The following is an 18,148-nucleotide window of genomic DNA, read 5'->3' as shown; positions in this document are numbered from 1 at the left end:
TCCTTGCGTATTTCTGAAGAAATAAGTGTTTGTACTAAATCACAGGGAAGGGCACAGTCTCTAATCAAAATGTTACAAAGAGAATCAAATCTCAAAGAGAATCTGTTGGAATGATAATCTAAAGGATGAAAAGAAGGAACAAGTTTTATGACAGGTGTATATTTGTGCTAAGTCATACAATACTCACATGTAGTTAGGTATCTAATATGGTCAGCCTAAGCTGCCTTCTTAAAACCCTCATCTCCTTCAAAATAGCAAGAAGGAAACTATTTTCTAAGCTTTCACTCTGAATTGCAGCTGAGTTAGATATCTGAAGCATTCTAAAGCAGATTACACAAATATTCTCTTAGATGACGAGGAGTTTGTTCCACAGACCTTTCCTGATCTTTTCAAAGACTCAAAAGAAACTAATTCTGAATGTGATTTAGCTGCCAAATACCCCTTTATGCTTATGGAAAAGTTTCCTGCCCAAGGTTGAATCTGCATAACATGAGGAAAATCAGAATATTTAGGGCTATATGTGTTAGAGTGACTCATGGCTTTGCCTACTTTTTAGAGCTGTTCTTTTTTTCAGGAATTTAGTAGATGTGAACTGCAAACACACACTGTCTTAGTTAAGTAATAAAAATGTTTAGAAGACATTGGGTTCTTTTTTACCAAAGAGGATGCTGCATTTACCTCAGAGAATTCCCAATACCCTCAAAGTATTCTTATTCTGAAGCTTTTAAAGCTCTTGCCCACTCAAAGTTTACAAATACTTTCTCCAATAGCTGCTTATTAGCTACAAACAGTAACTTTCAGAAAATTACTGTAAAGACTACGCTGAAGAGTTAAGTAGACCTCAGATATTTAGACATCAAGAGACTCTTAAAGACTACACTAAACAGCTTCCTGGTAGACAACAGAAATTTAGCTGCCTGTTATAGGTTTGAAGGCTCAGGGAAGGATCTCATCAGTGTATTTAAATCCCTGAAGGTAGCATGCAAATTGGATGCAGCTGGGCTCTTTTCAGTGACGCCCAGGGACAGGACAAGAGGCAATGGGCACCCAGTGGAGCACAGGAGGTGACACCTAAATGCCAGGAAATGCTTCTCTACTGTGCCGGTAACAGAGCAATGGCATGGTTTGCCCAGGGAGGTTGCAGAGTCTCCCTGGGGATCTCTTCACTCTTTGGGGATCTTCAAAAGCCACCTGGACGTGGTTCTGGGCAACCTGCTGTAGGTGGCTCTGCTTGAAAAGGGGGTCCCAAGCTCTCCTCCAACCTCAGCCATTCAGTAATTTCTCTCATTTAAGTTTAATACCAATCACTGTATTCAATAACAAGATTCAAATTTTATGCACTACATCTCTTATGGTTTGAGAAGTATGTAAGCATGTAAGAATGTCAGGAATTATTTTTATTGCTGGCTTATGGTACAAAATTTAAAAATTAAAATGGCACAGAATTAAGCAACTTGACACTTACAAGCTTGTCTGCTACTCCATAATCAAAAGCAATGACAATTCTTTAAGTGCTCTTGACATGAGTGAAAGAACCAGAGCACAGAATTATCCTGAATAGCAGAATTTCATAAGCTCCAAATTCTTTGTGTGAGACTGAACTCCAAATATAATGAGCGTTTTATTCCAACTTTTATGATGAAGCAAGACATGAGTGTTTGTAACTACAGAGTAAGACAAAGCTTTGGACAATGCTTTCCAATATTTATTTTCTCTTTCCAGGAAATGAACAACCAGTTTCTCACTATCCTTCATCCACCTATGCAGCTGAAAAGTAGCTTGAGAAGTCATTAGATTCAAAGCCCTGCAGTGTGTTATGCTCAACCTTTGGGCAACCTGACTTAGTGAAATAAGTCCCTGCCCACAGACGGGTGGTTGGACTAGCTGATCCTAGTCCTTTCCAACCCAAACCATTCTGTGCTTCTATCAAATATATCAGGACATTTTACCATCTGTTTTTAAACTGTTCCTATAAACTTTAAATGAAGTAGATGTCATTGATTCCCAGAGAAGCTCTGCTGCATTTAATCATTTTAATTATATATATATATATATATATATATATATATATATTTAAAGAAACAAACTTAATTTTCATTTAAATTAGAGTAAAACACAGATGACTTAGAACTGATAATTAAATTTGAGAATATGGCCTAAAAAAGATGGGAAGAGAGGTCTACTTAGAACACTGTTTAAACTCAGGCTTGGTTTACACTTCCTAATTACTAACATTTATTAACCAATCTTCACTCCCCCCTCAAATCACCAACAGAGAGTAGCAGGCTATCTTGAAGGCAATCAATTACAATTAAACTATTAATCGTAAGTGTTCCAGCATTCAAATTTTTCTTTTAAATTCACTACAGTAACCTCAGCAAGTTTAAATAAAAAGGGGTATTTCAGATTCTATAAGGTAGCAGAAAGACATCACTGTTAATTCCATGACATATGGTAAAGTATTTCCATAAGGCTCCATCTGTGGAAATAATATGCAAACCTTTCCTTTCTGATACATGCAAGTTTTTAAGCCTTCAGGGTTTCAGAAAATTGCTAGAAAAGCAATATTCTATGAAGGCTCAGAAGACCTCAGAAGATGAGGAAAAACTGGCCAAAATGCATGGTTAAAAATCATGCAAATTTACATAAATGCCATAGGGAGAGAGGGAAAGAAATAACTGATTCACTGGTTCAAGTAACTGCGGTTCGAAATAAAAGGAAGATAACATCAGTGAAGGGAATTTCATATGCTCACTTTTGGTTAATGTTTGAAGATCTTCAACAGATGGGGGTCCATTCTTCTTCTCATATGGAATGACGGTCGTTAAATACTGTCAAATGAAAAACAGAGTTACTTGAAAGTCCTTTAATGCTATTTCTGTTACTTGACTTTTGTGAATGCTGTAGCTATTAAAATTGCTAGCCACAAATAAAAGCTTTTCAAAAGATCATATTTCACAAATGATCCTACCTCTCATACCCCAAAGCTATTATCACAGAAGCCAAACTTTTTTTTTCCAAATTACATAAACATCGCTTTAAAACCCCTGCAGCTAAACACTAAACAAGTAAAAAAAAAATTCAACAAACAAAAAAGCTGTATATAATATCCACTGGGTTTCTTCTTCTGAACCTAGAGCACAGAAATAGTGAAACATAATAGCAAACATCTCTTTTCTCTGCTTTCAAGAAGTCAACTCCATGTCCTTCATATATTTAAAGCACTTCTTACATTGAAACAAAAGCTGGAAGAACAACTACCTCAGCCCTTCCCCTCAAACAACACTACAAAATGCAGATGGACAATTTTCACAAACCATTGTATAACATAAACAAGTAACACCAGTCATATCAAAAATCAGAAAGTAGTTCTTCCTAGTAACTACATTTAAAAACAATTAAAACAAAAATAAATATTTCCAGGTAAATATTTATGTTGCCTTCAAATCACTTGGGAAACCGATAGCCATCAGCTTTCCATCAGCTTTTTAAAGGATTCCAGAGCACAACTGATGGAGGCTGCAGGGGATACATGAAATAAGGTGTTCAGGTTTGTTCAAGTGTGTTAACAAGTATTTGAAAAACTCTTCAAACTCAGCATATGCTGTGTTTGAATAGTCTCAGAAAAGCCAAGGGATTTTCCCAGTGACTGTTTAAATCTAAGTACATGAAACACTCCCAGGATCTTGAACGTTCTCAGCTCTGAGATCGATCTGTCCTCTGCACAAAGTAAGATAGTCTACACTACAGTTAGGTGAAAATGAACACAGACAACTTTCACCTTCAGACCTTCAGATCCTACTGTGTAGCCTATATAAATGTATATTCTTAAAAGGTCTGCATTTCAGGAGTAGTGACAGCACTGGGATTTTTTCTAATGAAAAAGCTTCATGAAATCTCCCTCAGATCAATTTTTAAGAATTTAATTGGAAGCTTTTTCTGGGTTAACAGATACATGGTAGTGGATATAACAAGCTTTAATCTCATTCAGTTTGAGAGATGTGATTCTCCATGTAACAGTGACAAAATACGTTGTATACCAGGTCTCCTGTAGCAGCAGCAGCACTTCAGCAAGAGTCAAATGTAACTCAGGCTTTGGAGAAGAGGTTTACTTTGCAGAAGGACCGAATGTTGCCAAATCCAGCTACAACCATTGCTATTTTTACAGTGGGAGCAGGCACCTCATGCCCGAGCATATCCTTTGCCTAAAAGCTGGACAGACTCGCTCCTGTGTAACACTGTATGGGCTGTGCTGACACCTCACCAAAAACTTCATGCAAACACAGAGCGCTTTACTCCTTCCCTACTACTTTAGCATTTTCTCACATCCACCTTGCACGACAGAGGAAAGTATGCAATGCTTCCAAAGTAACCATCCAAGAGGCAATTTTCAGTTTTTATTCCATAAGATGTAAACAGATATTATTAGAGACCTGCATTATTCCTAAAAGTAAGAAAATCAATAGCTAAATATCAGGCTGTTAAATCTGCATATGACAGAGATGAAAGTAGATACATCAACTCAGAAATCAGATCTCAGGCTGTCATTTCCAGCCTTCAGAATAAAGCAGTGTTCTACCCTTTACCTACACAACAAATTAACATGTTTCACTGGACCAAATACACAGCCCTGTTCTCCCTCCCCTGTAAACTCTACCTACCAATTTTCCTTTACAATGAAGAAATCAATGATTACATAATTTGTTTCTTATTTTCCCCAAATCACCTTGTTTTTCTCACCAGTACTTTCCAGATGTCTTTATGACAGCACTATTAAAACCCATTCATTGAATTGCTGTGAAGGATGACATGTTTTGAAAAGGAAAAAACAATGTCTCAAGTATAGCTTACTGACATGCCCAAGTGTTAAATCTACTGTGACCTGTACATTTTTGACACAGATTTGACAATATGATAAGCAGCAATCCCCACTGTAATCCATAACCAAACATAAAAAATGTTCAAAATGCCTTAGAAATGAAATGGAGATGACTAGCCTGAAATTCCTTCTGGAGATATGATCACAGAAAGAACTGCCAACATTTTGATGCTTTTTATGCAGTATTTTTTTCCTTCTCCAACTGCACTATCAGATGGGAACTGGTGGTTCTCAGTGGAAGTTTCTCTTTAAACTCTACCATCAGTAAAGATGCTGAAAAATTCTAAGTCATTTTTACTCAGGTCTCAAAAACAAAAAGAAGAAAAGATTAAAGTTTTTAAAAAGGAAAGTACCTGCCTTACCTGCCTACCTGTCAGAGTAGTACTACCCAGAAAATACTAAAGGTGGCAAAATGACTGAAGAGAGCTCTGAAATAACTGAACGTGTCAGGAGCTTTATGCTGTGACTGAATGGGTAGGAACTTCTACCTTGTAAGGTGTACAAGAAATTGTCTGCCCTTATGTTTTTCATTCAACACAACTCCAGATAACTCCTCCCAGCTAGCAGAAAACACCTGAACTTGAGTTTATAATGAAAACCCTGAAAAACCACTCAAATGTTCTGAGATCTGCACTAAACAGAATTAGATTAAACTCAGCCATTATTGGGCATATGATAATACTTTTTCTTCTTTCTAATTTGCTGCAGTAAGGAAAAGACACCAGCATTTTAAAAGCAGGGCTGCAGTTTGGTAAAATGACAAAGGAAAAACAAACAAGTGAAAAAACAGTAGGTATTACAAGCACAGGAGCTGCAGGCAAAGTTTCATAGCATTACCTAGAAAGCATTTACAGAAAAAGCTCTCTCAATTAACAGACTTTAAACAAATGCCATAATAAAAATGGGCTTCCAGGACTAAATCAGGGAAGAGCTGGTATCACACTTTCCTACCATTCTCCACTGTTTTTCATTTTAAGCTCTTGTTATTTCCATGATTGGCATTAGGATGAGGGAAATGAAAACAAAATATATCCCAGCTAACAAGACTATAGTATAAGATAAATCAGGGGAAAAGCACAATCATTGTGCTGAACATTATTAGTAAGTTAACTGGAAGTGTTAACCCATTAGTGACATTGTAAATAAATGAATAAGATACTTATGCTTAGAAAGTTAGGAGGCAGTCAGTCAAAGAGAAAAAGGTGAAGAAGTCTGAGAATCAAGAGAGGGACTAGCACAGCTGCATATGTTCACTTTAGGAAAATACATTATATTTAAATAGCTAAAATTGTGCTCTTCACCTGTATCTTTATTAGTAATGGTAAAGACAGCAACAATAACAAAAAATAAAAATAAAACCAGCACAGCTATAACGTGACCAGAATTGAGATAATGTAAGGTGACAAAAATTCTATTGGGTTAGTCCTATGCATGTGTTCAAGATCCCCAAAGCAGATGATAAATAGCTCCATCTATGTATACATTCATGATCTCTTATATATACACCTTGCTAGAGAAAGAGGTTAAATCCATGATTTAATCTCATGATTCAGGAATGACTTTAGAGCTGTCTAACCTCCTGAACCTATCTGCAAGATACGCCAGCCTTCCAGACAAAGGCTTAATCAGCCACAACTCCTAAGCTACTAGTCAGTTTGTTGCCTGAATGGACTTTGGACTTCTCATAAGGAAGAAAAAAAAAAATCTCACTTACCCCTCTTACACAATTACACAAACTGTAACAAGTAGGGTATGTGTTAAATAATGCAAAATACCAGCATTCTATAACGTGTGCTAAATACAAAAATGTTATGGTTTTGTAATATAGTTAAGTATTATTATGGAATAAATAATAAAAATCTTAGTATTTAGGTGTATGTAACATCTACAGTGATGCTGAAGCTGGGTTGCTGTGCTGTACACTTCAACATTGAAATAGTCATTGAAAACTTGCCTTTGGCTTATGTGCTTTTATATCAGTAATCTGCATTGCATACATTTAACATCATGCAGTTAAAAGCATGCTGCTTTTATCATCATGCAGTTTTCAATGGCAAAAGGACATACAATATAGTTTGTGCATTTTGCAGATGTTACTCAGTTTTTAAACATACCAACTCTGAACATTAGAAGAAAAAAAACAATTTTTATTCCATTGCAGATGTTACCAAAGTCCTTAATGCTTAAGGCTGAAATGGTGTTCCTAACTTGGTATATATTCTTCTATTGGATATTAGATTTTTACAGACATGCAATAAATCTGAAATATGTGTTATGCCAAAACAGACTTTTAGTCTGCTGTAACAAATATGGGTTAATATTTCAGTGCATCAGGACTGAACTGTCTCAAGCTGTTGAGGAAAGGAGAGACCATTGGCTGATCAGAGTCCTGAGGCAGGGAAAGACTATGATGCCAACATTTTTGCCCTATTTCCTCTGTCTTGGCATTCATCTTCAACTACTGGCAATTTTCAAGATCTCTGCTCCTACCAAAAGTGCAGGCAAAGAATAAGGAAATAGAGGATAGCCCAGCACCTGTTTCTCTCCACCCGAGTTTCCAAACGTGTGGCGGAAGCCATTCTGTATGACATTTGAGATCCCTTCCATGCTGAAGCGCTAAAGGTAGTGAAAACATGGCAGAGAGAAAAAAAAAAAGGGACAGAAAAGTTCAGAAGACTATTAATCAGCATTTATCAAGACTATAACAGTAAGACAAATGACAAAGACAAGCTCTAAGGTGTATTTCAGCACATTTTTGATTTTTCATTCATCCACTAAGTTTTTATTAATAAAAAGCAAACCTTACAGTATCAGCTATAATGTACATCCACATAAAAACAATAATTACATTTAAACAAATCCTCACACTGCAGACTTTTTCTTTAGATTTGAGACTTGTGTTTTAAGGTTCGTTGTTTCGTTTTTAAATGTACAAAGCAATATTTTTTCAACTTCAGTTCATGGCACAATCTCCTTTATATTTGTGTTTGAGCGATATACTTCTAAAACTACTGATACCATTTTTTTTTTTTTTTTTTGAGATTTTAAGCACCTATCAGAAATATTGTTCAGAGGCAATCATTTCAGTTTCTACCTCTTTAAAACATTTTATGCCTTCATGCTTCCTTTTCCACAACTGAAGCAACAATTATTTGTCAATTGTATTCCCCATTTTTTGTCATATGATAAAATACACACTATTGGTTCAGAAAACATCCATATTAATTTCGAGCTCCATTACATAGAATCCAATTGAAGGAAAATTGATATACAATCCAACCACATTTTTCCTCTTGCACTTTGTGATTCTTTTTCCTTGCAGAAGAAAAGCAAAAAAAGAACAACTTTAATGTTTGAAGTTAAATATAACATTCAGCAACTGGCAAGAATATAAAAAGAAGAAACTGCCAAGCTGTTGACAGAGAGCAGTATGATGTGCACACTTCAGCACACTGAATGTGTATCTTTATGAAAAGGGGGAATAAAATGTGCTGGAATACCATATTCACTTGCTTTCTAAAGCACAATGAGGTCAGTAAATAAAGACACAGATGTTACCAAAGCTATCTTAACTCTTCCAAGATATCCTGCTTAAAGTAATTGGTATCTTCAAGACCTGAGTATTTTTAATTACTCCCAAGCTTGCCCTTGTGAAATAAGCCAAAGTTTTGGAAGTAGAGATTGGAAATTAAGAAAGCAATTTATCCAAGTCCTGTATCAAAAATAACAAACTTTAACCTGTATTTATTAAAATCTAACTAGAGTATCTATAGAAGAAGTGATTTTCTCAGAAAATAGTAATTTAATCCTATTCCCAAGTACTGTATTTAAATGAGACTTCATTATAGTTTTAGTGAATATATTATTTTATTCACCAAAACTCTTCTTCGCAAGGTCATCTGAACATACAATAACTTGTATGTGCATTCTTTGCACTTTAAAAAAATGTTGAAGGAAAGAACCTTGCACCTTTGCTTCTGGATGAAGGTTCCCAAATCTACTTAATAATAGCGGAAGCTGCTTTCAAAAGAACCACACATGCTAAGCCTTATTACAGTCTTATTTGGCAGCTAGTTTGTTCAACCCATCTCAGGAAGCAATTGGACATGTACATCTTGAAGCAACTAAACTTGAGAGTGTCTTGTATCGGGACCACATGCATTTATATTTGAAAGCATCATTCAAGACTCTAAACTTGAAACTAAGGTAATACATCACTTGACTCAAGTTTCAAAACCAAGTACTTTTCTTTCTAGTTAGAATAACTTCACTGTATACACAAAGGATATGAGTTTGGATTAGAGTCGGTAGATTTTTCAAATTTACATAAAATGCTCTTAATAGAAGTGATAAAGATTAGCAGAATTCCACCTGCAGATACAAGTGTATCAACTAAATATTTTAATTTAGTAAACATTGCCTAGATCTTAATATATTGTTTAATAAAGTCTGTCCACATTGTCTTTCCCTTTCCACAATTTAAAAAAAATAAATACAAAGAGATCTACCAGTTCAAGACCAGAATGAACATCAGGACTGTTTTCTGTCAGGACCTGTCTTTCAGACAAGATCAGAATTATCTTTGGGTTACATTGCACTTATCTTATTCTCATAAGTTTAGAAATGAATTCTGAAGAAGAATGTTTCATTACAGATGTTTATCACTTAAGTTTGGAAAAGAAACTTCTGAAGCAAAACTGAAGCATTCTTTCTGGGATTAAGCCAAGATCCCCAATACATTAAGCATGTTTTCCATATCCTATAGGAGATGCTTAGAAATTCTAACATCATCCCATGTAAAACTATGCTGGACAGATAGACAAAATTGCATTGACAAGATAATGACCTAATTTCTCATTCTCTACCTCCTATTACTCAAACTCAGTTTGAAAGATGTTTTTGCTTTTGTTGCTATGTTCTGCAAAGAACAAACCAAATTACCTCCTCCATGTACATCTACATTAAATGTTAGCCTCACGCTGTCTCTCATTGGAGACAACTTTACCACGGGGTTCAGAGGTACAGGGTGAGACTTAATTTTCTAGCCCCAAATTAACATGATTAATAAATATCTGAGCAGCTACAATAACAATACTGATTGTCCTACAAGCCTAATAGTGGTACACATCTTAATATTCACCCTAAACCCAAACAGATTAATAAATTTACTTAGTCTGATGATAGAACACAAAGCAGAACATCAAAAGACAATATTTTTTGCAAGAAGTGCATTTTGATTCCAGGCGAATTTGCAAACATCAAAATTCATTTTCTGAGTATGAGAAGAGTATAGTATAGTATATTAATGCCTCATACAAACTTGAGGAAAAAAAATATCTGTCTGTGAATGAATGAATGGAAGGTATACCAGCTACCTTGTTCTAATCTAGGACTATTACTTTTCCATAAGGAAAAACAAAAGTTATTTTGAATGCACAAGCAGTTATAAAAATATTCTTACTGTTCCAGGCATGTGACCTCTTTCTTGTTTCCCATTCTGGGGGCTACCATTTTTCAGCTTCTTTTTCTTCTTTGCCGTCTCTTTGTGCTCTCTCTGTTTATTTTGTACTTCGATGAGGACAGAAATGAAGCTGTTTTTCACTTCTTTCTCAAACTCCAGCTCATCTCGTAGTGCCAACTGCTGTACCAGTTCCTCAGAATAATCCTTAATAGCAGTCTCAATTTCTTCTAGCAGTTCGTTTAACTCAGCAACAGACAATCTTTTTACTCCTATAAATAGTTCGTATAAAAAGCAATCTGTCAAGATTTTAAGCATATGAATATACTCAGGAATTGCATGAAAAAAGCACTCTGAAATTTTTCTAAACAAAAAATTCAGTTCTAAAGCTACAGAGAATAAAACAATATTCCTAAAGGAATAAACTTATCACACAGGAAACTGGATTAGCAATAAGATTTTTTAAACTTTCTGTGTATTTCTGAGAAATTAGAGACAATCTGCAAATAGAAAGGGAGTGCCATAGTTAAGGAAGCTGAAGTAAGCACTAAACTTACAATACTAATATCTTTGTCATTATTTTCCATTGGCATTCACTGTTCAAAATAAAAGATCTCCGTATTTTCCTACAAAACAATCAACAGTTTGACGCTGCTGGAATCCTTGGATACAATAATACAGAAACTGTGAACATTCTGTGAGGGAATCTTCTTAGAGATATTGGTAAGGTGTGCAAGCATATTAATATAAGATCAAACTTTTACAGTAAGCTCTTTAAATGCCTTTAGCATTAAAAAAACAAAACAAGAAACCTCCAAGTTTCCTTTGTCTGGGGATTGTAATCAAAAGCATGGCCTCTTATCGCCTGAAACAGGGGGTGTAGAGGCTGATAAGCTCATTTCAAGCAAAAATAAGTACTAGTAGTTTTGAGAAAGCACAGGTCTGCATTGATCAAAGATATACCAGAAGCCTGTAAAATGATGGTTTAGAAACAAAACAAACCCTCTGGATTTGCATTTTAAAGATACCATTTAGTAACACACTATAGACAGTGAATTAGGACCATGAAGAATCTTCTGAGGTTTGCTTGGGTACTCGCTCCTTCAATTACATATGGTGTACATGTTAAGTACTGTTAAGTAACTGTTAAGTCCCAGATGCTATGTCAAAAGACATCATTTTCATTGGCATTTGAACAACAGATAGTCCTGGTTACACTGGAGAGTACAATCTATTTAAAGATACTGCATAGGTGTTTGTGATTATTTTGGTTATGTTCAAATTTTATGTTCAAAAAAACTGTTGTAAGGAAAAGTGCTCATGGGCAAGTAGTAAAAAATACAGATAAACCCAGGAACTACAATAAAGTAGAGCTCTCAGGAAAAAACAAAACAAAACAAAAAACACACATTAAAAAAGGTAGTAGGTAAAGTGTTTCTCTCTTAAATTACAGCGGGGAAAACTAATTGGAGAAAGACCTCCTTTTCCCTTACCAGAGAAGCGACAAAACCTGTTAGGGCAATTCTTCGGCAATGAGATGTTTTTTTTGGAGGGGGCGGGGGGGGTAGCTTAAGGCCTTAAACTCCATAAACTAGAATACTGTGACAGTACAGTAAGCTAAAGGCTCTAAGTTTCAAGTAGTTTGAACTGTCCACCACCTACACTGTTGCTTAAACCATTCTAAGCATGCAGTGTGCGGGTGATAAGTCTCTGTGCCAAACAGCATCTCAGCTGTGTTCACAGTCATTGCATACCACAGTAGGTCTTAGCACAGCACTAACTTTTTGCAAAGTCAACTATGCTTGTCAGGACTTGCAAATAACATCAACTCAAAGGTAAGGAGGAGAAAAAAGCTAAATACAGGATTATCTGGTGTATGGGGGTGCAAGGGACATAATAGGCCCTACAGCATGTGAAACAGAAAAAAAAATCTAAATGTAATATGCATTCCATACAGAGGACAGACTTAAAAAAAAAAAAAAAAAAAAAAAAACATTGGTTGCACCACTTTTTATTTTATGAAAAAAGAACAGTGAGAGCACCAGTGAGTCCCAACACTTAAGAACCAGCTTCACAGCCAGAAAACAATTGTTCAAAACCCAAAAGAGAGGGACAGATTACTCAACCGCAATCTTGACTTAAGATTGATCAGTTGTCATGATCAAAGGCTACAGAGGTGCTACATAGAAACTACTCACCTGATACGGGTGAGTGACAACAGAGTAATTCAAATTCACTTGATTAAATCTTAGATTTGTAAACTAGGGGACTAATCTGTGTAACCAGAATCATTACTTCCTATTTTTGGACTGTCTTAATACAAGTATTTCCCCAAAAAAAGAGCAAATACAAACTTTGATTTCTTTCTTTTAGTCCTAAAGAATAACACCTCTGACTTGTCCTACAAAGGACATACTTAGTTTCCAGGAAAAACCTGCAAGAAATTTGGAGATATGCAGACTAATTCTGAAGTGGCTTTGCACATAAAAAAGGTAGCAAGAGCTTTCCATAAAACAGTGACCTGAGAGATGTGTAAGCAGATTCTGAGAAATTGGTGAAGCAAAGTTAAATTATCTGCCAAAGTAACTCAAGGAATTATTTGGTCAAGGCTGACCTTTAATCCATAAAGATGCAACAGAGAAGATGAGCTCCTGAGGCAAAGCAAAATAAATACGATATGGAATACAAAGCAAGCTTGATTAACTCCAAACCTAAGGACATATGGAACTGTCAAAAGAGCAGGAAGCCCTGCTGAGCAAGATACACTTTGCTTTCACATTCGTGAAATTTATGTGTTAAGACAGCTAAGAGTCCAACCATGAAAATGGAATCTCCTCCATAAATCTGAAATGTAGCAGAAACTGTAAGTCATGTCACAGAAGGTCAGCCAGTTTTCTGAATCATCTGTAGAATTTATACTGCTGACCCAGACTACAGGAAAGAAAGCAGCAAATTTGTAGAAGGTCACAAAGTAGTAGGACGTGCTAGCAGATGCGTTCCTATCACCTTCTAAAATAGATTTTGACAAATAAGCAGATAAAACAAATTTCCATCATGAAATTGATTAATCACAGGTTTCTTTTGCAAACAAATACAAATTTTACACTTAAGCTACATATGTAATTACTTCTTTTATAAAAGGAAGAGCAGATTATTTCCTCTGTGTAGAAGACAACACAAAGTTTTTTAATTCTTAAGTTTTCTGAAGAGGAATGGAAAGGGTGGAGAGAAATGGTCATGGCTTTAGGTAGGAAGAAAACAAGGGTTTCTTCATTTCATTGTTACTATGTATCAAGGTAAGTTGCAGTGACTGAAACAGTACCAAATAAACACCATTTTCTATTACCTACCACATAGCTTTCAGGAGCTTTAGCTCATCTCCTTAAACACCAATAGCACAGTGGCTTCAAGAAAGCATTTCGCTTTAGAATATAATTTATTAAAGTTTAATAAAAATAATATGCTTCTCACATTATCTGTGAAAGGCCCTCACCACAGTGAATCAAGCTTCAGTCCATTATAGATGTGAAAGTTTTATTTTTATTCTAAATTATGAGAAGTCTTCTATTTACGTTCTAATTCTAGTTTCTCCTTTTGGGAGAATTTAAACATTTTGAAAACATTGTTGGATGCAGAAATTGCATAAGAATGAGTCACTATAGATCAAGTACATAGCAATCGTACCCATTAAAGTATTTTCAATAGACAAAATACTAAATAAGTATCACTTACTCTCTTCATAGCTGTTGTTTGTACTGGATCTTTTGAGTGTCTGAATTTCCTGGGAAAGTAAGGAGAGACGATCGGATTGAGTGGGCGTTTCATCATCTTCTGGATCTGGTGATTCCTGCATCATTTCCTCTATTTCTTCAATGACCTTCAAAAAAGAAAATCCTTATGAAAATCCTCACTGCAAGAAGAGAAACATCCTGCAATTTGAAGCAAATCTATTAAGAGCTTAAGTGTTTTTTTACTTTCAATTAGCATAGATGTTGCTGGACAAAACTCATACTGAGACTGGATTCAGAAGAACTAACAAAATTACACTGATATTTCCTCCTCATTCTCTGAGGATATCTTTTCCCGGTGTGTTGGTGATCTCACTACAAGCAGCGTGTTGAAACCATACAACTATTTCCATATGAAGGTATACAGAGTTCTGCTTAAGAGAACTGAACTGGAATATGCAAGCTGGATTATCTCTCCAGAGCATTCAGTTGAAGGGAAAACAAAACGAAGTCAATCACATTTTTTTTCATACCCCCAAATTTCACTATACTTCTCTAAGCAAAAAAGGGTTGTGTACTTCTATAGATACCTCTTTTACATAAAATTCAGTACAAATGGAACAAAGATGACATTAAAAAACATCAAACAAAGCCATGTATTGCAAATGGAATTCTCTGTTCTCAGCTCTTTAAAGTCTGAATGTTTTTCTCTCTCTCTCTTACATGACAAAATCTTCCTGCTAATCTGGTACTTAGATCAGAATGGAAGAGTCCCAAGATATGACTATCAGAAGAAATAGTACTAATATTTCCTCAGGGCCATCGAAACTACATCCTCTTTATTATTTTTTTCTTTATACTATATGGCATATTATTTGTTCATTCAGATCTGTATTAGTTTATTGTTCTCATAATTGTTTTACCATTAATACGAAATTGCTTCCAGACAAAATGAAAATGTCAGCCAAAACAAGTTCTGAATAACCTGATAATCTGCTATGCTTATGTGAAGTTTTATGAACTGATCCATCATAACCTGAAGCTGATTCCCTTCCCTAGGGATAAGATCTGAGCCAGATAGAAAGTACAAGAACAGAAATCCTGCACATAAAGAACCTATGTTCATTTTTATACTGAAAAGTATGTCTACAGGCTAAATTATTAGCTGAAAATAATAGATCAAATTCTGCAAGTTTAATGGCTGTAGACATTGTTCAGATCCACCCTGCAGTAAAAGAGCAAAGACAGCTCAAGCAATCCCAGCTCTTGTACTCTGAGTATCCATGCTCACGAGAATTCAAAGATAACCACTAACAAGAACATACACTCTTGCATTTGCTTACTTAAGCAGGATCTTAGTGGACAGACATTAACCTCACTCAAAAGAGCAATTCTCTAGAGGGCTTAAATCTGTGGATTTGTAACAGAAGCCTTCAGTCACCAAGTAATTCAAATGCTTAGTAGGAAAAGTGTTGATCTGCTCTCACATTAGCCAAAAGCTTCAAAGAATTCTCAGTAACCACAAAGCCATATGAGGATATGGATGTCCATGCTGTCAGGCTGGAAAACTACAAGCATTGCAACAAGACCACCACTCTGAAAATATTTTGTCTTCTTAATCCATATATTTAATTTAGTAGTATTTCTGACTAATTAGTGATAAGAAGGGTATAAACACTTCAAAGACTATCAACCTCACCTGAAGAACCAGAAGTTTTTCAAATTTGAATGATGTTAATGGTATCTCACACATTAGTACAACTCTAATAAAAGAACAATTAAGAAGCTTAGCTATTGTACAAAGCAAGGAAGAAGAAAAAAAGATAACTACAGATGAAAAGAAAGTACCACACGAACAACAGTGTCTTGCTGAACACTTTACCTGTTCTGCTGTGAATAGTGGTTCATCATTGATGCAGGAAACAATGATGGAATGCATATCCAACTGTTCCCTCAGCTCTTCGTCATCTGACAGATCAAGGTTTAAGTTATCATTTACCTAGAAAGCATGAAAATTTGTATTGTTATATAACCTAACACACATGCACGTTTATATGTATAAATATGTGTATACAAATTTAAAAAAGGGAATCTAATACTGAGTTTCACACAAACAAAACATATTCCCTGCCCATAGTAATGGAATCAACAATTCTTGCTGTCAAGTACCTGGAAACTGAAGTGCCTTAATAACTGAAATCAAAATTGTAAACGTAGAAAGTTAAAATAGCTGTCACTTTTGAAAGATTTAAAGAAAAAAAAAATCTCAGCATTTAAAGATCTTGTACATGGTGACACACTTATATTTCCAGGGAAAGCTGTCAATCCAACGTAAGTATTTAAATCAGGCAGTTGTCTTAAATGAAGACACAGGTTTCAGTGTGGGGGAGGAAAGCAACATATAATATCTAATATTATACAAATCTGTTATTTTATGTGCTTTTATAGTTCTACTTTTTCACATAATAAAACAACAACAAAAAAGTTTATTTCAAAAATAGAACATGTTTATTAAGTCTGTGCCTTAATCAGTCAGGTATATTTTACTCTTCCACTGACATATTACAGCTTATTTACTAAGTGGTTTGCTTTTTCTGCACTTTATCTGTTACTGGATTCCAGCCAAACCAGCCTAGAAAAGCTAAAGTCATCTGAAAACACAAACTTTGTATTCCTTCAGACATCAGAAGGAAGTCAGATGTCCCAGATTCTGGACAAAATTGAAGAACAATGCAGTAACAGGGCTCCACTAAGAATCTTTGTTCACCTACCATGTGGATACATTTAAGATTTGTCATTCTTTAACGTCCGCAGTCCTGACATGGTTAACAACTATGAGATAGTCAGCAAGGATGACAGCATAGCTAGAAGGAGGTCAGTTCCTCCTTCCTGCCTTCTCTGAAACAATACAGTGATAGACTATCAGAATATATTCTGATAATATAGGCTAATAAACCACCTAAACCAGCCCAAGCTACAGCTGATACCCAAAGGACCATCCAGCCACTCTCTGTGCCTGTTTCTGCCCTCACACTCCTACCCATTGTGCTGGCAGTAACATTTTTTTCAATTCAGGGAAAGATCTGTCTAAAAGTAATCTAACAGAAATATACCAAACAAGCAATTGCGCAATCCTGTTCCTTATACTGCTGTACAAGACTTCCACCCAGCTGCTCCTTTCACTGTCAGAGCCATACAAAAATATTCACAGGTCTGTGATGTGAACCAACAAAGATCTGATGAATCAGCCTCATTCACCTGACATTTTTCTTCCTAGAACAGGAAGAGAAATACCTCAAGCACAAGTCCAATGGCATATTATTAGTTTCAAATGCATAAAGGAAATGTTGCTTAGCTGTTAGCATTCATTGTAAGGAAGTTAAAACAAGCTACTAGCTGGTCCATATGTGCTGTCATATATCCAGAAATACTGCTGAAGCAGACAAGTAGAAAAAAAAAGTGTGCTGAATGCTTCCAAACAGATGGGCTTTACACATCAAAAGACATGCCAGGTGGAGTGAAAGCTGAAAAAACTTGAGCTATATTTAATTCATAAACTAAAATTTCCTCTACTGGCAGAATACCTAAGATTCTTTCTAATTCATCAAACCAACTTCACATTCATGTAGTTCCATCATAATTTCCCACAAAACTTACAAGAAATATATTAAATATTTTATACTGTAACTAGTTTCTTATCAAGAAAGCCATACAGTCTTTCAGTCACATAATACAATTACAGCACATGGGACTGCAGTTGTTTTTACTTCAAATGTAAGGATCTAATTATTCCGAAACCATTTAGACAATCTGAGCACTCTATTAATAAAAATTAGAACCACGAGTCGAAATCAAGAGATGATCACCAGACTCAGAGAAAGACAAAATGAGTTCCACATTGCCATCTTCCCCTGAAGAACCCCTAAGAGTCAGTTTTCTTCTGATATCCATTTCACCAGAACAGTAACTACTGTGGATTTCTAATGGATTTCATAACTGTGGATTTCTAACGGATGGCAGAAATCAAAGCATTAATCTATTCTCACGTTAGACACCAAGGTATTTTTACAACATAATTCAGCT

The 18,148-nt window shown here is 35.5% G+C and overlaps 1 protein-coding gene across 2 annotated transcripts in view; it reads right to left on the bottom strand.

Moving 5' to 3' along the window:
* FEZ2 (fasciculation and elongation protein zeta 2) overlaps positions 1-18,148 on the bottom strand; it is a 31,702-nt gene that overhangs the window by 10,895 nt on the left and 2,659 nt on the right. Inside the window, exons 3-7 of one of the 2 annotated variants that reach the window (XM_068676423.1) lie at positions 15,948-16,064; positions 14,070-14,214; positions 10,341-10,609; positions 7,415-7,495; positions 2,756-2,831 (exon numbers count right to left, since the gene is read on the bottom strand). In XM_068676423.1, coding sequence (XP_068532524.1) covers positions 2,756-2,831; positions 7,415-7,495; positions 10,341-10,609; positions 14,070-14,214; positions 15,948-16,064 — 688 coding nt within the window. The remainder of the gene's footprint in view (positions 1-2,755; positions 2,832-7,414; positions 7,496-10,340; positions 10,610-14,069; positions 14,215-15,947; positions 16,065-18,148) is intronic. The other variant, XM_068676424.1, reaches the window with a different exon arrangement.

The sequence above is a fragment of the Anas acuta genome, chromosome 3, assembly GCF_963932015.1.
Source record: "Anas acuta chromosome 3, bAnaAcu1.1, whole genome shotgun sequence".
Taxonomy (NCBI): Eukaryota; Metazoa; Chordata; class Aves; order Anseriformes; family Anatidae; genus Anas; species Anas acuta.
The sequence above is the reverse complement of the archived record's forward strand: the minus strand, read 5'-3'. Positions and strand labels throughout refer to the sequence as shown.